This window comes from Heteronotia binoei, chromosome 7, assembly GCF_032191835.1.
Source record: "Heteronotia binoei isolate CCM8104 ecotype False Entrance Well chromosome 7, APGP_CSIRO_Hbin_v1, whole genome shotgun sequence".
Taxonomy (NCBI): domain Eukaryota; kingdom Metazoa; phylum Chordata; class Lepidosauria; order Squamata; family Gekkonidae; genus Heteronotia; species Heteronotia binoei.
In genome coordinates this window covers 83,348,941-83,372,716 of record NC_083229.1, presented here as the reverse complement: position 1 = coordinate 83,372,716, position 23,776 = coordinate 83,348,941, and the positions used below count along the sequence as shown (strand labels likewise).

At 42.1% G+C, this 23,776-nt stretch overlaps 2 protein-coding genes across 2 annotated transcripts in view; both read right to left on the bottom strand.

Annotated features, from left to right (window-relative positions):
• EMILIN2 (elastin microfibril interfacer 2) overlaps positions 1-8,319 on the bottom strand; it is a 40,996-nt gene extending 32,677 nt beyond the window's left edge. The window contains exons 1-2 of the mRNA XM_060243927.1: positions 8,145-8,319; positions 5,452-5,574 (exon numbers count right to left, since the gene is read on the bottom strand). Coding sequence (XP_060099910.1) covers positions 5,452-5,574; positions 8,145-8,245 — 224 coding nt within the window. The 5' untranslated portion in view covers positions 8,246-8,319. The remainder of the gene's footprint in view (positions 1-5,451; positions 5,575-8,144) is intronic.
• A 14,906-nt stretch (positions 8,320-23,225) lies between these two features.
• SMCHD1 (structural maintenance of chromosomes flexible hinge domain containing 1) overlaps positions 23,226-23,776 on the bottom strand; it is a 122,222-nt gene continuing 121,671 nt past the window's right edge. The window contains exon 49 of the mRNA XM_060243944.1: positions 23,226-23,590. Coding sequence (XP_060099927.1) covers positions 23,500-23,590 — 91 coding nt within the window. The 3' untranslated portion in view covers positions 23,226-23,499. The remainder of the gene's footprint in view (positions 23,591-23,776) is intronic.

Below are 23,776 nucleotides of genomic sequence, written 5' to 3'. Positions count from 1 at the left end.
GGGGAAATCTGGCAAGTGAATCATAAACATGCTACAGGAAGAAATATTTTGGTTATGCATTGTTTTGAGAGAGCATGAGCCATTTTGTACAAATATATGGACATACTCAAGACATTAAAAATAAAGCTTTGTTAATATTTTAAGAAGATTTCAAACTGAATTCCAACTGAATATTATCTACAGGAAAGGTGAGAAACTAATTCAGCAGTTGGAAGAAAAATGTTTGTTTTTAAGTACTGGGCCCTTCAAGAAAGAGGGTTATTCTGCTAGGAAATTCAGGGGTTTGACAGATGCATACCTCTATATTAATATTTCTAAAATGCTATCAGTTAGGATAATTTGTTCCATACTTTACTACCAACATTGAGTGAAATTGCAATGTTGGTGATTTTTCTATCTCAGGAAACAGCAGCAACTTTCTTTTCCTTTTGACAAAAATCCTTATGTCCTCAAAATATATTATTTTTATCCGACAGACACTAGAAAAGTAATGGTTCCATTAATCTTGTAGACTCTCCAGGGACATCTCCAGCATTGTTAATAACATTTATAGATTTTAAAAAAGAGAAAAAAATCTGTGGTAAAAGTCTAACACTTACAAGGCTACTGAACACTATTATATGTCCACAGATTACAATGCTTTCTGAAAGATGACATTAAAAAAAACCCCTTTCTCTAACAAAGAAAGCATTACATCAGAGGAAACACTGTAGTCAATTCTATATGAGCAGGCAGTAATCTCATACCTTGTGTCACTGTTGTTGCTAAGTCACACATACAAGTAAGCCAAACATCACATTTGAAAGGCTTAGCTCAACCCCCTCTGTTTAGGGAAGCCTGTGGTAGAATAATGTACCATAAAAGGCAGTGATTCTTTTCACTATGGTCCAGGGACTTCCTTGGTTCAATTTCATCCAGATCCTGAGATCACAATGAAATATTTAAGAACAAGAAGTTTCTATTATACTCTGAAGAACCAAGCAGTATAATTTATACACCGGTGTAAACTTTAAATTGTGAACTACAAAGCCGCTATCCTCTTCTGATGTACAATGTGAGAAACCAAGTGGAGAATCAGATTCAACAGCAAGAAGCTGCTCGCAAAGGACCTTTGAAATGCCCTTCTGTACTGAAGCACCCTTCTCTACTATTTATATCTATATTTCCCTCTTCCCCTCTGCCCACAAATGTAGCCAGCAGTAGGAACTGGGTTTCTTCCAGTCACCGTCTGATTGTTAAAATGTTCTGCTGAAGTTTTAAACTGGTTTTATCTTGTTTTATGGATATTGTACATTGCCCAGAGCCCTGCATCATCACCATCATCATCATCATCCTATGTTCTATGATGACCAAGTAAAAAATTAAAGCATCCACACAAAAAAGTGCAAGACTCACAGCCATGACGATTAATACAATATATGCAAACATCACCTTTAGTAAAGGAGCTACAGACTCCCATGTTTTCCTCCACAGTCCAGGAACTGTGAAGTATAAAGGTGTAACTGTTGGGACACCACAATCCAGGAAAACAATCCTATATTTCATAGTCTTCCATGTAAATACTCCAGCAATAGAGAAACAAGGCTATATTGACAAATAATGGATCACTAGGGTAAGAGCTGAATACTGTCTAGCACTGGAACTAGCTATGTACATATGAAGGCAAAGATAGGCCACACAAGGTCGAAGACAGAAGAATCTACGAAATCTGTGATTAGCAAACAAATGTGTAAAATTGTTCAGGCTTTCTTGCTCTTCAGCTGCAAACCCCATGTAGTACAGCAAGCTGGAGCTTGTAAAGAAGGCCTCTCCTTGCCTCCTTGTTAAGAAATGACAATGGTCCTTTTGTAGATTTTTGATCCAATTATAAACCCAGTATTTTTTCTTATTGAACATATTTTAAGCAACCTGAAAGTACGGGCCATAAATGATATTTTTTAACCCACCAATTTAGACCACTTTAGCTTGGGTTGGTTTTTAATGACTGAAATATGCCTTTGATGAAGTTAGCTTTTAAAACAATGACTCTGTTTACCAGTTTAAATTATACATCAGTGACTAGACTGGCCTGAAGTCACCGTCACAGCCTCCTACACTGTGGGCTAAACGCCAAAGAGAACGAGGGAGGGGATGCCTAGTTCAGGCTGGTGGCTCTCCTTATCTTGCATGCTTCCTTCAGCAGCAGTGAATTTGTCTTCCAGAAAGCCAAGCTGCTTCCAGCATGGTACAAAAAAGCCAAACTGATGCCACCCACCATGCTGCTCACTTGTTTCACACTGGATAAATCCACCCAATGTAGCCGTAGCTGAGATGAATTTAGAAAGCATAAATCTTTTCTAAGTTTTATTATAATAGGACTATAGCTACAGTGGGGCCCCTGGGGTCCCAGTCCCTGACTTCCTGCCAAGGCCCCCCAACTTTCCATCCTGGGGGATGGAGGAAGACGGGGGGTGTGTGTGCAGGCAAAAGGTGCACAGGCAGGGGTCAGTGGCTGAGGGGCAACAGGATGACCAGCAGAGCACAAGGCTGTCCTCACCCACCAGCCAGCCATTGCTCCCTACTGGACGCTGCACCTCTTGCTGCTGCAGGGTGCCTGGGCCCTGGTAGGGGCAGCCTCATCGTGCTCCTCCTTACCACCCAGTGTGGAGTCGGTGCAGGGGCTGGCCTGGCGTGCCTCGGTGGAGTTTGAAGGCAAGGTGTTGGCAGCAGGAGGAGGAATGGAAGAAGTGATGCTGACGACGCTTCCACTACCACCAGCTCCTTCTTCTCAGGGACCAACTTTTCACCAGCTACCCATGCTTCAAGCCTGCTTCTCTGCCTTGACAGCTTGGCGCCTGCCCCCCTTTCCTCAGTGGCTCAGGTGCACATGCACCAGATGTGGCCAAGGAAAAGAGGTGGGCTGTGGAAGGACATGCTGCTCCAAGTGCTGCTGGCTGCCAAGCCAGGCTCCACCTGCAGCATCAGCGTCTGGGTTCAACATCCTGCAAGTCTTTTTCTTCCAGCCTCTGTGGGGGGGGGGGAGTTCCTCTGAGGACCTTCTTAACAGATTTTTAATTTTTTTTAAAAAATTGGGCTCCACCACTTTTCCCAGTGCCCCTCTCAACAATTTCCTAGCTACAGGCTTGTGCTATACAGGCTTTAAACAGTCAGTTAAAATCCTATTTTTTTAAAAAAAAAAAATCTACAGGGAACATTATACAAAGACTACCTCACCACAACTTCCTCCCATTTAACTGCTGATGTTTAGTTTAATCTGACCTACTTTTTGGCAAAAAGATATATGCTCCAAAATCCAAATCATAAAGCCTTTATAAAAGCCTACTACTACAGTATATCATAGAAGTGAGTACACCCCTCACATTTTGTAAATATTTAAGTATATCTTTTCATGTGACAACACTGAAGAAATGACACTTGGCTACAATGCAAATGTGCTGTCCCCTCAAAATTACGCAACACACAGTCATTAATGTCTAAACTGCTGGCAACAAAAGTGAGCACACCCCTAAGTAATAATGTCCAAATGGGGCCCAAAGTGTCAATATTTTGTGTGGCCACCATTATTTTCCAGCACTGCCTTAACCCTCTTGGGCACAGAGTTCACCAGAGCTTCACAAGTTGCCACTGGAGTCCTCTTCCACTCCTCTATGACGACATCACGCAGCTGGTGGATGTTAGAGACCTTGCGCACCTCCACCTTCTGTTTCAGGATGCCCCACAGATGCTCAATAGGGTTTAGGTCTGGAGACATGCTTGGCCAGTCCATCACCTTTACCTTCAGCTTCTTTAGCAAGGCAGTGGTCGTTTTGGAGGTGTGTTTGGGGTCGTTATCATGTTGGAATACTGCCCTGTGGCCCAGTCTCCGAAGGGAGAGGATCATGCTCTGCTTTAGTATGTCACAGTACATGTTGGCATTCATGGTTCCCTCAATGAACTGTAGCTCCCCAGTGCCGGCAGCACTCATGCAGCCCCAGACCATGACATTCCCACCACCACGCTTGACTGTAGGCAAGACACACTTGTCTTTGTACTCCTCACCTGGTTGCCACCACACACGCTTGACACCATCTGAACCAAATAAGTTTATCTTGGTCTCACTGGACCACAGGACATGGTTCTAGAAATCCATGTCCTTAGTCTGCTTGTCTGCCACAAACCATTTGCGGGCTTTCTTGTGCATCATCTTTAGAAGAGCCTTCCTTCTGGGACGACAGCCCTGCAGACCAATTTGATGCAGCCTACAGCATATGGTCTGAGCACTGACAGGCTGACCCCCCCACACCTTCAACCTCTGTAGCAATGTCACGGTCTGAGGCTGCATGAGTGCTGCCAGCACTGGGGAACTTTTATCATTTGCAGCACTCAAACTATAGGTGGGCAGAGATTTAACAGGAACTCAGGATGGAGCAACGACACACATGTGAAATTCCCAATCATGTGTTTTGCACTGGCAAGCAAAGCAGTAGCAGGACTCCTTAACCCTATCACTATACACAAGGATTGTTCAGATGGCTAAGAATAAGATATTTGTCCCAACTTTTAACTGCTTTCTAGTTTGAAAAGCAAGTGGTGAAGGTGTGTCCTATTGATACATTAAGACTGCTGAAAAAGTGCCCAATTTGAAAGTGCTCAGTTTGAATAATAAGGTCCAGTTGATCTTTAAAGCCAATAAAGTTTTATTTTGGGGATAAGCTTTTGTGTGTATGCACACTTCTTCCAATACACTGCAACACAATAGCAACAGAATACCACCTGAATCTACTTCAATGGCTGTGTATCTTGTTCAGTAAATTTAAGCTCCTTATTACACTCCAAATCGTTTGTTCACTGGGCAACATACATTGGCTCAGAATTATTGGTACTCTTTGGGTCCTTCCCAATTATTTCAAAGAAGATGACTTGCATTGATTTACAGCAAAGTTTACGAGTACTCTGCACAGCTGGAAGCCTGCAGATGACTGTGGGCCAAGGAATGTAACAGCACTCCGCAGCAGGTGTTCACAGAGCTCCCAGAGAACCCAGGTACTAACTGCTCCAAAAGTACTCAACTGATGGCAGCACCAAATTAATTATGGCCTGGGTGAAGTTTTAGCAGAATCCTTTTGTCATCTGAGTTATGTACAGCAACGTGTTGCATGATCTGTTGACAGAAGAGTCAACATGGCTCTAATTGGTTTCAGTTGCTTTGTGTTTGCAATAAAAGGAGCAAGCTTTGCTCAGTTTATGTTGTGGTTCAGAAATCAGGGATCAGACAGTGGTGCATGTCCTCATGAAGTACACACAGGGATGAAGATTTTAAACATGAACAATCCTACTGCTTGACTAATTGTGGGATGAAGCACAGCATTCTTCTGCCTACATATGAGAATAGCTCATCACTGGAGATGCAGAAATGACCAAAACAATTCCCCCACCCACCCAGTCTCCTGCTTGTCTTCTTCTGTTACTTACGTTGGGGTGTGTGGGCAGGGCATCTGGTTCCAGGCACAACTGTACTGAACTTCAACATAACTCTCGGTGCCATCCAGCACAGAACAGCTCACGTTCTTGTTCACTATATAGGCACACCAGTTTCTGCAGAGGGGAAAAATAGAGGGAGACAAGAGCAAGACAGTCACACTGTTAAACCAGCAGACAATGCAGATTATTAAGCCATCTGTGTGGGTCAAATGTGCAACCATAAATGTTCCATTCAGATGCGGATCAAGGCTGGCTTGCAATTATCTCTTGAAGTTTTGCCACCAGCCCAAGATATGAGACGGGAACAAGGTTAATTTTTCAAAGCTGTCCAACTGTCAGATGTAAAGAATGTGTGCTCACCCCCCCCCCTTTTGTGTGTGCTAACATACACATAGCAAAGAACAGAAGTATTTTAAAGTATCAGTTTACCTAATAAACAAAATGCATGCAGTTTACAGAACAACCTCACCAAATTCAGTCACTGTCTACAAAACAGAACTTGAATTTGTGCTGCAAAAAGTTACTCCGATGTAATAATGACCTTGTAAGAGTGAAGCAGCCAGCTTTCAGCTGTTTGGCTCCAAGCATGAACATATACAAGAAAACTGCTCATTTAAATTATTAGACCCCCATGCTTAGTTTCTTATTAAGCGATAATAAAGGATATATGGTGCCAGACCTGGAGACAGAAGAGACAGTTGCAATGCTTAGCATTAAACTAAAACCATATGCTGCTGGATCACAAATAGAACATGTATGAATAAGGAATCAGCCCTCCAACATGATCTGTTGGATGACTACTGAGCAACTTTGTGCCAGCCCACTTGGCTAGAGAGCTTTTTGATCTTTCCCAATTCTGTGATGGCACCACAGCAGCTAAGTGGTCTTTCTTTGTTAAGCTGAATGCTAATAGCCAACAATAACTGATTGATGCTTCTTCAATAGGGGCTAATGGTTGGAAGATTTCCCCCTCTGATTTTTCTTGCAGAAAAAAAGTGTTCAGACCAATACCCTGGAGAGGCTGCAGCTGAAAATTAAAGCAGTCACAGACTGCATCTGAAAAGACAGTTAGATTATATGAGGGAGGGGAGTGAGGTGCAGAAGTTGACATTTGCTGCCAGTGCCAATGCTTTTGCTGCCCACTTTTAGACATCTGCTTTCCTTTAGTAGGCTCTGCTTATTTATTTGTAAATTAAGAGAGCAATCCTAAATAGACTCTTGTTCAAGAGTATCTGAAGAGGTGAGCAGTGACTCATGAAAGCTCATACCCTGCCACAAATTTTGTTAGTCCTTAAGGTGCTGCTGAACTCTTACTTCTCTCTAATGCTGCAGACAAACTAGCACAGTTACCTATCTTGATCTTATTCAAGGCTAATTACCAACAAAGTGGTAGCAGAATGTGACTGCAAATATAGCACACACACACAATTAGGTACTCAGTTATCTCTTTTAACCAAATGCCATTAAACTGTTCAGTAGAACCTCAGGAAAGTGAAAGGAGGGGATATTTAACAATGATATTGTATCGTGTCTCATGGGCTGGGTGGTGGTGATCTCTTCTTCTAATAGTTCCAAATGTACCTCATCTTAAAAGAGGCCAAATCCAAAGACTGACTCTTCTGATCAGTTTGTACACAACTGTCTGGCCAGTGCTGAGCTTCCCAGTGATTCATGTGCATTTCAGATGAACATTTATGGGTGGCCAGTCCAACCAACCAAATAAGGCAACTCCACCAAATCTACCAAATAAGGGACCTGTAAGACCTAGCCTTTGAGATTTACCTCATAGTTTGGCAACAGGTGCCTATTTGGTAAGATTACAAATACACATTTGATCCAAATTAAGGAAGAACTCTGGAGGAGTATGCACAAGCAGGGATAGGTATCACCACTAGAAGCAAGCAAAAGTTAAGAGGACAGATAAAATGTAGTGTTGGAGACAGCTGCAAACAGCATCACGCAGTTACTGATTAAGAGCAGCCTTATCCAGCCCAATCAATATCTAAGATGCCAAGCCTAGTTGTGAATTCCTCACTGCTTCCTCCTGGCCCCAGTGCTTCTTCCCTTGACTCTCGGCTACACCTGGGGGCGGGGGGGGGGGGGAGATCTCTCCTCCAAGCGTACCACCTCCCCTGCCATCACTGCAAATTTGTGGAAAAACCACTGCAACTGAAATGATTATCAACGTGGGTGAAAACAGTCATCACAGATTATACTGCAGAGCGAGCTTTCACACCACCAGTCTCCAAGACAGTATTTTCCAAGCTCTACTGAAAGAAAGCAAGGCAGAGCCGTCGATAACTAAAGGCAGAGACGTGCAACGGGGAGAGCATGATAAGCCACCACGCGCGAAGGGGCTCTAAAGGTCTTCCGAAGCCGCCACAGTCCCTCCTTCCCCGCCAAGGCGGCGCATCTGGTCACTCCGGCTGCAGCCGAGGCTCCCTCCCTCCCTGCCTTGGCTTGACCCCCAACCTCCGGCAGCATTTCACTTGCCCCGACCTGCCCCACTTCAGAGGGCTATTATCGGGCTAAATCTCGGCGCTCCACCCCATCTCCTGGCGAGCCGTCCAGACAGGCGGCAGGGCCAAGCAAGAGCCCCCTCCGTCCTAAGGCCCCGGATTTGGGGGGCTGCTGGGGTGCCCCTCCCCTCTCCTCCCCGCTGGGCCGCGTCAAGTGCCCCTTACTTGCTCCTGCCGCGCGACGGCGGGGGGTTCTGGGCCAGGCAGCCCCCCAGGCACACGAGGAGCGCCACAGTCCCGCCGAGGAGCTTCGGGCGCAGCTCCATGCCCGCACCACGCTGGCGCGCCACCGCGGAGGCACGAGGGAGATCCGCCACAGCGCAGCTGCCCGCTCGCCTCGCCGGCCTCCCTCTCTCCTTCCCCACAGAGGCTTCTGCTACCCTGCCCTTTCGGCGAGGCTCCTCCACTGACGCAAGTTTTCAACACCACCCCCCGTCCCGTCTTCCCAAGTTTCCGCCCTCCAGTTCACACCCCCCTACCCCATGGAGGGGGGGGGAGGGTGGCTCGCCGCCGCCGCCGCCTCCTCTTGCCGTCCACTTTTTTTTTTCTTTCCTGGCCAAGCCGCGCGCAATCCGTTGCACTCTTGCCCGGCGAAAAAGCAGGATGACTTCATGGGTTTCCTTCAGGGATTTGCTAGAAAGAGAGCGTGCGTGAGAAATCGGCTCGTGGGCAGACGCCGCCTCCCCTAGAAGGACCTCGCGGAGCCACTTCCACTCGCGCGCGCACCGACTGCGCCTTTGTCCCGCTCCCCCCCCCCCGCGCCTCCTCCCTGATTTCCTGCGGGGGAGAACAAGCAAGTGGCCCTTGGAAGGCGCCCAGAGAGGCCTTTCCCCCAGCGCCCCCTCCCTTCTTTCCATTCGGCTCCGGGCTGGACGCACCTTTTCCCTTTCCAAGAACATTCTTATGCAACTCGGCAAGAACTTCCAAAATAGCTGTCTTAATAAATTTAGGCTGCTCAGTTTACTGGAGAGGCATACAGACGACTATTCGGCCGCTTATTTTATTCCACTTTGCACCTGAGGGGTATCACTTCCTTATCATTCGGCGGTGTTTCTGCGGGTATGCTGTGCCTTTAGCGTAGCACCAGGATCCTCTCCCACTCTACGCATTAATGTAATTCTGAAGCACTCTGCTGCACAATCCTGTCACAATCGACCACCTGCAGTTTTCCTCGTATTTCACCCTCCTGTTTTAATCTTCAGGATTCAGCTGTTTTCTGCAGTGCATGCGTAGGTATTCTGATTAATTTGATGCATTTTGCAAAGAAAAGTTGCAATATTTTTATTGTGTCTTTCAGTATTTCTTTAAATTACAAGGCTTATAAATTAAAATCAAACACAAAACAGTAAAACTTTAGGAAGTGATCTTTTTCCCCCCTTTTAATCTTTTTATTTTTCCAACCAAAAACACACACACACACAAAGGACGGAGAATGCAGTTTCCATAACTAACGATATAATAATGCACAACCATATATCTTTTTCACAGTTATTTTTGACCCCTCTTTACATATTACCTTACTGACCTCTTAACTGGCATTATTCTATAAAGTAATCTACATTCCATTATTTATGCATATAATCATTAAATGGTGATCAATTCCATACTTCATATTGGTTCTGTTCTTTCTTGTGTAGTGGTTAAGTGTGCAGACTCTTATCTGGGAGAACCGGGGTTGATTCTCCACTCCTCCACTTGCACCTGCTGGAATGGCTTTGGGTTAGCCATAACTCTGGCAGAGGTTGTCCTTGAAAGGGCAGCCGCTGTGAGAGTCCTCTCAGCCCCACCCACCTCACAGGGTGTCTGTTGTGGGGGAAGAAGATATAGGAGATTGTAAGCCTCTCTGATTCAGGGAGAAGGGTGGGGTATAAAACTGCAATTTTTCTTCTTTTCTCTCTTTTGGAGGCTTGAAACCACCTATATAGGCTAAGATCAAATGCACAACAGTAAAACATTAGGAAGTAATCTTGAGGGGGAAATCATGTGCTGTGCATTTTAACTTCTAAAAGAAATAGCAACCAAATTTGTCTGTGTTTATGGGAGAGTTGCAGCCTTCTATATCAGTTTAAGTGAATGGGCTTAGAAGCGTGTAACTGCATTGGAGTGTTGCAAGAGTAACACTTTCACAAATTCTCCCTTAAAATAGGACTGAAGAAATGTTGAAACTGAATATAAGTAATAAAGTCTCATAACATGAATTCCCTTAAGTATCGAAGCACAATATCTTGAAGTTATGGAGAAACTGGTATCTTAAAATGAGATTTTATGACAACAAATCTCATCAACCATATTGTTCCCATCCCCTTTGTCTTATTTTAAGGCTACTTTACCTTCCTGTTTTTTGTTTAATTTATTATATGCTAATAGGACTGAGAATAGAGTTATCAGTTACAAGAGGAGTAAAAAGGTAAAGGTAGTCCCCTGTGTAAACACCAGTCGTTTTCAACTCTGGGGTAATATTGCTTTCACAACGTGGCAGACTTTTTATGGGGTGGTTTGCCACTGCCTTCCCCAGTCATCTACACTTTCCCCCCAGCAAGCTGGGTACTCATTTTACTGACCTCAGAAGGATGAAAGGCTGAGTCAACCTCGAGCCGGCTTTTTTTGAGCAGGAATGCACAGGAGCGCAGTTCCGGCTGGCTTGGTGTCAGGAGGTGTAGCCTAATATGCAAATTGTTCCAGCTTTTTTCAGAACAGATTTGCATATTAGCCCTGTGTGAAATAATGGTGATGTCAGGGGGTGTGGCCTAATATGCTAATGAGTTCCTGCTGAGCTTTTTCTGCAGAAAAAAGCCCTGGGAGTAAGAGCTTCATGGAAAGGGAAGACATAGGGAGGCTTGCCAGCTCTGGGCTGGGAGATTCCTGGAGATGTTTGTGGTGGAGCCTGGGGAGAGTGGGATTTGGGGAGGAGATGAACTTCAGCAGGGAATAGTGCCAAAGAGGCCATTGAAGCAGTCATTTTCTCCAGGGGAACGGAGAACTTTTGCAAATTAAATACATTTAAAGATGTTAAAAAGCTACCATTTGAAAGAACAGATGTCGGAATTAAAGTAAGGAGAGACAGTGTGGGGTTTTGCTCAAAAGTTAACTGTTCTTTAACAAGACACAACTTTTTGTTTTAGAAAAAGAAAACAGGAAGCACAAACCATGATGGGTTACAAAATGAGCTCTTTGCACCTTGTTGCTCTATATAAGAGTTACAGTGTATGGTTTCTCTTTAAGAGGATAAAAGAGAAAATGAAGTTACAAAGTCTTCCATTTGTGAAGTCTGCTGAACAAAAAGACATGTGCATAAGTTTTAATTATAAAACTCAAACAATAATGGTTGAGAAGAAATAATCAACAGGGGTTCTGAAAATGCTAGCACTTGTTCGATAAAGGGACAACATGGCAAAGCTGGTATCCCTCTGAAGTTGAATGAAAAATGGTGTGCTAAACTACAGGAGTGAGCCTCGTGGCACAGAGTGTTAACACTCTGCAGTCTTGCTCACGACCTAAGTTCGATTCCTGGCAGAATCTGGGTTTTCAGGTAGCCGGCTTGAGGTTGACTCAGCCTTCCATCCTTCCAAGGTCGGTAAAATGAGTACCCAGATTGCTGGGGGGAAAGTATAGATGACTGGGGAAGGCAATGGCAAACCACCCCGTAAAAAGTCTGCTGTGAAAACATTGTGAAAGCAAAGTCATCCCAGAGTCGGAAACGACTGGTGCTTGCACAGGGGACCCTTCCTTTTCCAAGCTACAGGAGCAAACATAAATCTACATGGAAGTAATTCTCATTTTGTTCAAACACTTTCCTAGGTCTAAGCAGCACTAAATTAAATGGAATTTCCCTTACAGTGCCAGAATCAGCAATTACATCCTTCTAAGCAGGGGTCATTTTATAGAAAAAGAGGTGCTGGAACTCATTAGCACAACTAATTTGCATGACTCATTTGCATATGCTACACACCCCTGACATCACTGGAAAGTGTAATAAATTACATCAGCTCAGCAGCTACCTTAAAATGCTTCTTGAATTATAATTGTCATAAGAAAACCTTATTCAATGGCAGTGAACCCATACCAATCAGATTTTATACACACAGTGATAGAAACAGGCTCAGGACACCACAAGTTTTTGAAATGCCATCTTGTTTCCAGGGGGAATTTGGAATTGTTTTTAGAGTTTTAAAGTTAGCTGATCTATGTTACTATTTGTATGTTGTGACCCACCTGAGCTCACTTGTGAGGAGGTTGGGATAAAAATAGAAATAAATAAATAAATGACAGGCTCCCAGCTGTTGTCTTAGAAAGGTTCCCATTCCCCCCCCCCCCCCATCTGCATCTCTCTACAATGCTGTTCTGCTGCTCTTCCCCGCATGGGTTGGTGAGGTCAGAGTTTCTTGCCACACCCCAACACTCCCAGTTGCCTCAGAGACTACATACACTGGCCAAGGGAAGTTTCCACCCAAGTGTGAACTGCCTCACACATTGCTTAAAAACAATCTTTGCTTTTGGGTCCAATGTCAGGCTCCCAAATAATCCTGATCCCAAGATCCAAAGTGAACAGTGCAGTTCTTGAACTCCGTGTGAGAATGAGGAAGACCAGCAGAGGAGAACTGGATTCAGTTTGGGTTGAAAGCCCTGTGGGAAGAGGAAGAGGTCAAAATACTTCTTCAAAATAAATGCGCAGACCTAGTTGGTCTTTTTTGTGTGCGAAGATCCAGAAAATGAAATAAAATAGATTCCTGACAATTCCCTTCACAAAGAGGGTTGCCAGGAAGATAGTTCCAGCCTCAGAACAAGATGAGGCCTCCATAAATGTTTGGTCATATGAAAACAAACTAGTGCAGAATTTGGTGAAAGGAATTATCCACTGTACACATTATATCCTGTGCTATTCAATCTATATCTCAGGTAATACACCCTTCTTGGAGACTGTTAGATAAGCCCAATATTGAAGGATATTTCTCCTTCTGGATCCTACCTCTTGTAAACAGAGTGATAACAATGAGGAAGATGTAGGGTTGCCAAAGCTGAATTGGAAATTTCCTGGATATTTTTGACCCCTTTACTCTACATATTACCTTAACTGGCATTATTCTCTAAAGTAATCCACATTCCATTATTTACATTATTTTACTATCTGGGGGACGGTGGTCTAGAAAACCAATAAACAAATAAATAAAAGTAAACAAATCTCTGCTGTCTGGAGATCAGTTGTAATTCTGAGAGATCTTGAGCTCCCATCTGCTCAGCCTAGACTCCTTAAAGGGGAAGAGAATCTTGGGAACCTGACTGCCAGTGCCAGCTAATGACATTTTAGTAGAGCTTTTGTTTCCCTCCCTCTTGCAGGTATTTAGGCACAGGCAAAGTCACAGACAAGGGCATTTGGGCAAGCATCAAAGAGCCATTGACCTCTAGCCCAAGGCTCATAATCTGTGGTCCTGAGAGAACCAGTCCAGGAGTTGCATTGTACTATAGTTGTTGGTTGTTTTGTCTGTCTAGGTATTTTTTCCTCTGTAAGCTGCTCTGAAACACCAGTGGGATGAAAAGCAGAACTTTTTTGTTACCATCATGTCACGGCTTATTTATTGTGACTCCATGCAGTTTTCCAGGCAAGAGGTGTTCAGAGGTGTTTGCCATTGCTTGCCTCTGCATAGCTACCCTGGATTCCTTGGTGATATTCTAACCAAGAACTAACCAGGGCCTGCTTGGTTTCCAAGATCTGATAAGATAGGACTAGCCTGGGCTGTCCAGTTCAAAGCAAAAGAACAAAGAAGAAAAAGAAAGAAAGAAAAAGAAATCCTATAGTCAGAATAACAGAATATAAAAGCAGGACAAAAATACACAAATAATTTAGCACATATATTCTCAGGTCATTGCTATTCTAAATGACTAAGTTACAAGCATTAACACAGAATGACTTAATCATAACAACCAGGACACTTCTTTATGTAGAAAATATTTGGTTTGATCTAATAATTCCTGCAGATCAAATCTCTTTTTGGTCAAACTGAAAATCTTCTTGAAGATGTATTCTAGTTTTGTTATTAATACCTTGTAACTGCGTTAGATTGCACATTTTATTGTCTAATCAAAGAGAAAAAGTAAAAAGTTGTTAACTGAGAGCAGGCAATCGCTTCCATGTATTGAAGTAACAAAAAGTTAATCAGCCAGCTGCAGCTTAAATGTATCTTCTCCACCCTTTAGGGAAATGTTGAAGGAGAATAAAATAGCTCTGTTTTCTAGAACAGTGCTGCTCTTGGGTTTATAATCTTAGAACTTTTTAATGGTTGTTATACTTTGAGAAGGCATTTTATCTTTATTGATAGTTTTGTATCAGAAAATGTTAATCTAGTCTCACAACTAAGGTTGTTGTTGTTTTAATACTGAGAAAAATTAAAGATCATTAAAAAGTAATTAAAAAGTCAAATGTAGAGTTGCCACCCTTCAGGTGGGTTCTGGAGGTCTCCCACTTTTACAACTGATCTCCAGCTGGCAGAGATCAGCTTCCCTGGAGAAAATGGCTGCTTTGGAGGGTGGACTCTTTGGCATTGCACCATACTGAGGCCCCTCCCCAAACCCTTCCCTCTCCTGGATCCATCCCCCAAAGTCTCCATGTGTTTTCCTAGGACCCACATTAGAAAATCAGAAGCATATAGCATTCCTGATTGTAGCTGCTTCTTGGCTGCAGCAATTGCTACCCAAGAAAGTTAATTGAGATCTGAGCCTATATGCCTTTTGGAAAGGCTGTGACTTCCTTGCTTGAAGCTGACTTTTAACAATTGAGATTAAGCAGGTGTGAGGATTTTAATTTCTACAAACTATAGATACCCTGTTCTTTTTAGAAAAAGCAACAAAATCAATATGCCCAATTAAGTGTAAAAGCAGAGGCAGAATAGAAGCTGAAATAAATGTTTACAACACCATTTATGTATTGTATTTAAATAGCAAAGGTTGGCTCATGGAGAGGTATTCTTGGCTGCCTCACATGAATGGAACTTCTTTTTCTTGGAGCTTCCCCAAGATCCTTGCCTAAACATTTTCCACATGCGGTGTGATATTTGCTTGGGCTGAGTGTTAAACCAGCAGTGGCTTTTTTTTTTAAAAGGATACAGAATAAATCACAGGAGAGTGGGGTGCATCTTTAAATATAACATAACTTTTATGTTAAAAATTTCTTTTTAGAACACAGGTGATGTTGGCAATGTTTTAATACAGAAAAGGAAGAGGAACAGAGAAAGATGCCTTTCTGAATGCTATCTTCCAGCTGAGAGAACAGATCTGTTGAGACAATGGAATGGCCCAGATATAAATGGACCAGTCCTTCAGGATGTGCAAGCTGATTTTGACAGGGGAAGTTTATCATCAAATGGTAACAACAGCCTTATCTGATGAACTTCCCTTGTTTGTAGAAACAGTCAAAACTCTGATTTTCTCTAAGGGAGGGCCCAGGGCCTGTCACAAGTGCCAGATAATGCCACTGTTTACTTCAAAGAACAGGGTGGATTATAAAATCCTAGTCTCCTATAGTTCAAGAAACCCACAAAAAAGCATGGCTTCACATGTTCTCAAGTTGAGCCTTGGCTCTAAGCAAACCATACATTTTTACATAGCTGCCAAACGTATGTCTGTATTGTAAAAATATATCCCATGGCAGCAGGAATGCTACACTGGCTGCTTCACATTGTCTTCTTGAGTACTTCAAGCCTGCAGTCCACATTGCAGCCATAAATGGCAAACTATCTTCTGAGGCAATCATATGGACTTCATTACTCAGAGGCTGTAATGTAGGAGTCTCTTAAGTTCTCTGTTCCTCTTTGAGAATTACCCTGCTAAACACATATTTAACCAGACATGCCTGCCCGCAAAACAAGATATTGCTGTTTCATAAACACAAACAACACTACAATTCTATAGAGTGCAGGCTGCTGAGTCTCAATTTCAAATTATAATCTTGTCCTTAAACTGGTTCCCACAATGAAAAAGAGAGGAACAATTCTGAGGATGTGTGTACTAGTCTTGCTGAAAGGCTGTCCTTAGTATAGAAAAGAATCACAGAATATGTTACAATGTGATAGTCCTCCCCAACACCACTAGATAGGTGATAGCTGGCAGGGAATAGAGATTTGGCTTAAGGGGGTAGAAATACAAGCATGCCTTGACTGCTACAGATGAATTATTTTGCCTCATTCATTCTTTTAATTACAGTATATTTCTTCTTCTGAAGTTAAAAAGTTACATTTTTGGCAGCACCAATCACAATGTGTGCCTTTCAACTTAAGGACTGCTATGACATTCTTGACAATTGCTGAAAAATAGAGGTGGCATAAACAGTTAACATGCATAGAAGAGATAGCAAGAATGCTAAAAGACAAATTCAGATAATGTGGAGTGTTAGGAGGAAGGGGGTTCAGGAGGGGTGGGAGTTTCTTAAAAGCAAAATACTGAAAGCGCAATCACAGACGATTCCTATGAGAAGAAAAAATGGAAAAAGCCTAAAGAAGCCGAAGTGGCTCCATAAACAGCTCTCTAAAGACTTGAGAAATAAAAAAAGACTCCTTTAGGAATTGGAAGGAGGGCCTTATAACCAAAGATGAATATAAACATATCAACAGTGCTTATAGAGAAAAAGTTAGGGAAGCTAAAGCTCAGTATGAAATGGTTCTTTTCTTATGTTCAGAGTAGGAAAAAGAGCAAGGACATGGTAGGCTAATTGCGAGGGCAACAAAGTGAAATTGTAACAGGGCCAGATGAATTGCACCCAAGGGTTCTAAAAGAGATTTTGGATGTAATTTATGAGCCTCTGGCTATTATTTTTGAGAATTCTTGGAGAACAGGAGAGGTGCTGGAAGATTGGAGGCGGGCGAATTTTGTCCCCATCTTCAAGAAGGGGGAAAAAGACGATCTGGGTAACTACTGACCCGTCTGCTTGACATCTATACCTGGAAAAGTTTTAGAACAAATCATCAAACAGTTGGTCCTGCAATATTTAGAAAGAATGGATGTGATTACTAAGAGCCAACATGATTTTCTCAAGAACAAGTCATGTCAGGCTAACCTGATCTCATTTTTTGAGAAAGTGACTACCTTGCTGGATCAGGAGAATGCTGTAGACATCTTTTATATTGATTTCAGTAAGGTTTTTGATAAGGTTCCACATACTATCCTTGTTGATAAGTTGGTAAAATGTGGTTTGGATTCTGTTACCGTTAAGTGGATCTGTAACTGGTTGACAGATCGCACTCAAAGAGTGCTTGTGAATGGTTCCTCTTCCTCTTGGAGAGGAGTGACAAGTGGAGTGCCTCAAGGATCTGTCCTGGGACCTGTTTTGTTCAACATCTTTATCAATGATTTGGATGAAGGAATAGAAGGAATGCTTATTAAATTTGCCGATGATACTAAATTGGGAGAGGTTGCAAACACAGAAGACAGAAACAGGATACAGGATGACTTTGATAGGCTGAAAAACTGGGCTAAAATTAATAACATGAATTTTAACAGGGATAAATGAAAAGTTCTGCATTTAGGTAGGAAAAATCCAATGCATGGTTATAGGATGGGGGAGACTTATCTTAGCAGTAGTATGTGTGAAAAGGATCTAGGGGTCTTAGTGGATCATATGCTGAACATGAGTCAACAGTGTGATGCAGTGGCTAAAAAGGCAAATGCAATTTTGGGCTGTATCAACAGAAGTATAGTGTCCAGATCACGTGATGTGATGGTATTGCTTTACTCTGCTCTGGTAAGACCTAACCTGGAATATTGTGTTCAGTTTTGGGCACCACATTGTAAGAAGGATATAGACAAACTGGAACGGGTCCAGAAGAGGGCGACAAAGATGGTGAGGGGTCTGAAGACCAAGTCCTATGAGGAAAGGTTGAAGGAGCTGGGGATGTTTAGCCTGGAGAGGAGGTGGCTGAGAAGTGATATGATCACCATCTTCAAGTAGTTGAAGGGCTGTCATATAGAGGATGGTGTGGAATTATTTTCTCTGGCCCCAGAAGGTAGGACCAGAACCAATGGGTTGAAATTAAATCAAAAGAGTTTCCAGCTCAACATTAGGAAGAACTTCCTGACCGTTAAAACGATTCCTCAGCGGAACAGGCTTCCCCGGGAAGTGGTGGGCTCTCCTTCCTTGAAGGTTTTTAAACAGAGGCTAGATGGCCATCTGACAGCAATGAAGATCCTGTGAATTTTGGGAGAGATGTTTGTGAGTTTCCTGCTTTATGCAGAGGGTTGGACTAGATGACCCTAGAGGTCCCTTCCAACTCTATGATTCTAAGTATTCTGAGAACAGAATATACAGAGCAGTTGCCTTTGTGGTTTAGGAATGCCAGCCTCCAGGTGGGACCTGGAGATCTCCCGGAATTAGAGCTTATCTCCACACTACATAGATCAGTTCCCCTGGAGAAAATAGATGCTTTGGAGGAAGAACTCTATGGCATTGCACCCCCACTAAGGTCCCTGTCCTCCCCAAATCTCCAGGAGTTTCCCATCCTGGAGCTTGCAACCCTACCCCCCATCCCCCACCGGTAGCTGGGGGGACCTGGCAACCCTCTATAGCAGTCTTTTAATAAAGATATTGTAACGTGCAACATAGAACTTTCTGTTTGACAGTTCATTGGAAGATAACTAAATTTATAATCACTTCACACAGTAACAACTTTTTGGTTTTAGCTTATACTTGCTGATTTGTATACTCAAAGCAGTCCAAAAATTGTTTTTTTTGAGGAAAGTTTAACACTAGCATCCATGATGCTAAGACAATTTTACATATTTCTGAGATTGTCAGTGATAGACACAATGGCCCTAAACCAGGGATATTGTCACAACAGAAGTTTGTATACCAACAACTGTACTGGAGGATTTGCCTCTGTCCACCAAACATCTGAACATCTGCTAAGCAGGAAGGAAGGGGGAATAGACATCTGGATTGGTTCACTTTACGCATTCACCTTACATCATGGTTACCATTGTGCATGTATTAAATCATTATAGATCTAGTACAGTGTTTGTAGATGGTTTTGTTCTCTTCACTTCCCATTTGGTTGTATGTTCTGTTCCTTTCCTGTTTTCCTCTCACAGTTGGTTCCTTGTTTCTCTTACAGTTTCTCTTAAGCTGTTGTCCTTTTTCCCTCTGTTGGATTTAAGGAAGTCTGTATGACCTCAATATCAGGGTACTGGGAAGCTTCAGCAGAAAGCCTGGTAGGTAAAGAATGCACAATAGTAAGCCTATTTAGATCCCTCCCCTCCTGCACTTTCCCATCTCACAGGGGAGAAACAGAGATGTATGCATATCTGCCACAGTTCTTTAAAGAAGTCATACAGGAAAATATACATATGCTACATGAAAATATGAAAATAAGTGGATCTTCAGATTAGGCTCAATGTGTAAAATGGTTATGAGCCTTTCCTACATCCCATAAAAATAAAGGTAAGGAAAGCCATCTTCTCAGCAAAAGTAAAAAGTGTAATTTTCAGGATGAATTTGCTCATCATATACTTTAAGAAGTTGCGTCTTAACAATCCAAAAGGAAAATGCAGGATCACACAAATAAACACATTCAACATATCTGAGATTCATAGGTATAATCTGATGGCAGACTACTTCACAACACAGGAACTCCATACTACATTCCATTACCTATCTTCACAGTGACCAGCTCCCAGTCATGGGTCTCAATTAGCTCTGTAATACATAACTGGTCACATTTGGTTAGGGCAAGTCTTCAAGTCTGTTATTGGATCTTAAATGCCTTTGACAAATGTCCATTTCAGCTTGCTTAAAGGTTTCAAGTATTTAAGCTTTGTGTCCTTACATAGTTAGCACACATCAAAGTGAATTCAGCATTCTTTTATCCCCCCCCCCCCAAATTTTGGGAGTGTGAACTCATACAGGGCTTGGAATCACAAAGGGTTGATTGTATCGGAAACAATCACTTCCCAGGCTTAAAAAAACACATTCAGTTTAAGAAAATTGTCTTTATTCTTAGCATAGTCCTTGAAAATTATACATTTACAAAGAACAAACCAGTAATCTCTTTTCATAAAAAATGTAACTGCAATGCAGCAAGATTCCCAAACTTTGAGTGACTGGTCAATTACTTCCTGTATCAAACATGTTATGCAACAAGGCTCAGTTTATTGCAGAAAGCAAGGTTTTGAGAACACTTTGCAAGGGAGATTGGTCCCTCCAGTTCTTTCCTAGTATATCTTCCTATTTAATAGTAGTTAGGGCCTGTAAACTCTTTGCTCAACTGATTTAGAAGTCTCAGTGTGGCTGTTTTACACTAACATTTACCTGCATTTTCCTTGCTTATACTTATGTAGTACAAGGGTATTAGGCAGGCTACTTGCCTCATGGCCAAGGAATTGGATAGCTGGAATCTGCCATATTTTACACAAGAAGGCATTCTTTTGATCAGCTTCTGATCAGCTTTTGATCATTATCATAATGCCCCTGTATAAATCGATGGTGCAGTCTCATTTGGAATACTGTGTGCAATTCTGGTCACTGCACCTCAAAAATGATATTATAGCATTGGAAAAAGTCCAGAAAAGGGCAACAAGAATGATTAAAGGGTTGGAACACTTTCCCTATGAAGAAAGGTTAAAACACTTGGGGCTCTTTAGCTTGGAGAAACGTTGACTGCGGGGTGACATGATAGAGGTTTACAAGATAATGCATGGGATGGAGAAAGTAGAGAAAGTTCTTTTCTCCCTTTCTCACAATACAAGAACTCGTGGGCATTCGATGAAATTGCTGAGCAGTCAGGTAAAAACCCATAAAAGGAAGTACTTCTTCACGCAAAGGGTGATTAACATGTGGAATTCACTGCCACAGGAGGTGGTGGTGGCTACAAGCATAGACAGCTTCAAGAGGGGGTTAGATAAAAATATGGAGCAGAGGTCCATCAGTGGCTATTAGCCACAGTGTGTATATATATGTGTGTATATACATAGTATTTATTTGGCCACTGTGTGACACAGAGTATTGGACTGGATGGGCCATTGGCCTAATCCAACATGGCTTCTCTTAAGTTCTTATGTTCTGGACCAGGGGTGGCCAAACAGTGACTTGGGAGCCCCATGTGGCTCTTTCATACATATTGTGTGGCTCTCAAAGCCCCCACCACCCCATTAGCCTGTTTGGAGAAGGCATTCTTTAAATCACTTCTGCAAGCCAAGCCAACCAGCTCTTTTCTTTCCACCTCTCCCTCCCCTCCCCATCTATTCCCTCCCTGTCTTTTGGCTTTCAAATATCTGACATTCATGTCTTAAAACTCTCATTTATTTCTCTCCTTAAATAATTTTTCCAAGCCAAGCCAGCTAGTGGCTTGGAAAATGCATTTAAAGTTGTTTTCTTTTCTCCTCTCCCTCCCTTCCATCTATTTGCCCTCCTTCCTTCTGGCTCTCAAATGTCTAGTTTATGTCTTGTGGCTCTCAAACATCTGACATTTATTCTGCTTGGCTCTTGTGTTAAGCAAGTTTGGCTACCCCTGCTCTAACTAATAGCAACCCTGGTGCCTCAGATGGCTGCTTTCCTTGATTAATGGGAACAACCTACAGGTATGTCCATATAGTGACAAGTTTGGTTCTATTTGGAGGGTGCTTGGCTGTTCACTAAACTGGTCACAACAGTTTAAGAACTGTACTTACACGTCTCCATCCTTGGACGTGGAGAATCTCACAAGTGGCCATCTTCCCATATTGCACTGGAACGTAACAGCAGTGTTTCCAAGTTACACATCACCCTACTTTTGAATTTCCTCAGTTAAGATTGCATTTTGGACATCCATTTTGATTGTGGCTGTATACATGATTAGGTAATAAAAAGTAATTAAAATAAAAAGTAATTAAAATGCCCCCTTGCCATTGCAGACATGAATAGGTGGATTTGTGTGTTAATACAATAAGGAAAAGCTCACAGCAATATTTCAGAACAGAGTGGTGTTTCTGCAAGCTCTGCTCTGTCCTCATCTGATCCCTTACATGACTGATACAAGGATCGCTCTGCATCAGGAGTCCCTGACCCTTTTCATCCTGCAGGTACATTTGGAATTCTGATACAGGGTGGTGAGCACAACCACAAAATAGCTGCCATGGGAGGCAGAGCCAGCCACAAAATGTCAGGGACTGATGTTATCTGTATATTTGATAGTAGGTCTTCAATAGTTCAAGTAGAAGCTCTATTTAAAGAATGCCCTTTAAATTAACACATGATTAAAATATTTTCTTGCATATAAAAAATAAGTACACTTTAAAGATTCTTTAGATAACACACTGTTGTATGTGTTATACCATAAACATAAAGGTAAAGGTACAGAGTTGTTACTGACCCATGGGGTGACGTCACATCACAACGTTTTTTTGGTAGACTTTTTATGGGGTGGTTTGCCATTGCCTTCCCCAGTCATCTACACTTTACCTCCAGCAAGCTGGGTACTCATTTTAGTGACCTCAGAAGGATGGAAGGCTGAGTCAGTCTCGAGCTGGCTACCTGAACCCAGCTTCCACCAGGATCAAACTCAGGTCATGAGAAGAACTTGGACTGTAGTACTGCAGCTTACCATTCTGCATCACTTGGCCCACTTATAAACAGATGGGTACCACGAAAGGAGCTGGCAGGCGAAATGATGTCTACAGGCACAACATTAGGGAACACTACTACATTTCTTGCTAAATGTGGTGTTTGCTTAAAGACATGTAAAATTACTTTTAAATAATTTTTGCAAAGTGATATTACTTGTTTTCTTGAATTACCAACTCCTCCCTGGGCCTGTTGTGCAAGAAACTGAATTACCTAAAAAACAGGGGAGCTTTCTCTTAATTTGAAATTTAGCAGGAATACCTATGAGTTACAAGTATTAATCTCTGACAAATGGGATAGGGGAGAAAATTACACTTTCATTGGGTATAGTTCTATGAGTTTTTGTATGACTAGGAAAATAAATGGTTCCATCCAAGTTTGACATCTGAGGAGCCTTGCTAAGATCAAGGATGTCCCCAGTTTTTCCTTAGGGTGGTGCTTACCAACAATCTTCTGAAGTCTAATTTCTGTCTTGATTGTGTTAGAACTGGAGATCTGCAGCAAGTTATATGTGGATCCAGAATACCACTAAAACTAAACCTTCTAGAATGTAATTTCAGCTGCTAAATATAAAAGTTTAGAATGGTATCTTCCATAGAAATACTGTTAAAAATTGAGAATGTTAGATTTTCACCAGTTTATATTAAAAGAATCTATTGTACCAAAAAAACTTTTTAATATTTCAATATTTATTGCAAAATTTGAAGTTGTTTATAAATAAAACATTTATATTTGCACATTTTATAGTCTAATAACTGCTAAACAACAAAAATAAAAAACTATACAAATTATGCTAAATGAAATGGTTGTTGCTACAACAAAATGCTTTTTTCTTTAATCAGTACAAAAGTATTAATGACAGTAACAACAATTTTTGTATGTTTGTATTTGTTTTGTATTGTTTGCATTTCAATATAGAGCTACTTCTGTAACCAATTTGACCAGTTAGATTTTCTTTTTTCTAGATGATCCATTAACTTCAGTTGTGGTCTGCTGTTGTCTCTTTGTGAGAGGAGACGAGACCCATTCTTCCGAACTAGAATAAAAATTAGCACAAGTCATTCTAGATGAAGAAGTAATTATCTCATGGCTTAAAGGCCAATTTTTCTTTTTTGCTATAGATCATACATTCTCTAGGTTATAAGCAGGCCTCGGATTCAACAGGAGCTCACAGGAGCATAGCTCCTGAACCTTTCTGAGAGTTCCACCTCCTTCTTCCCAC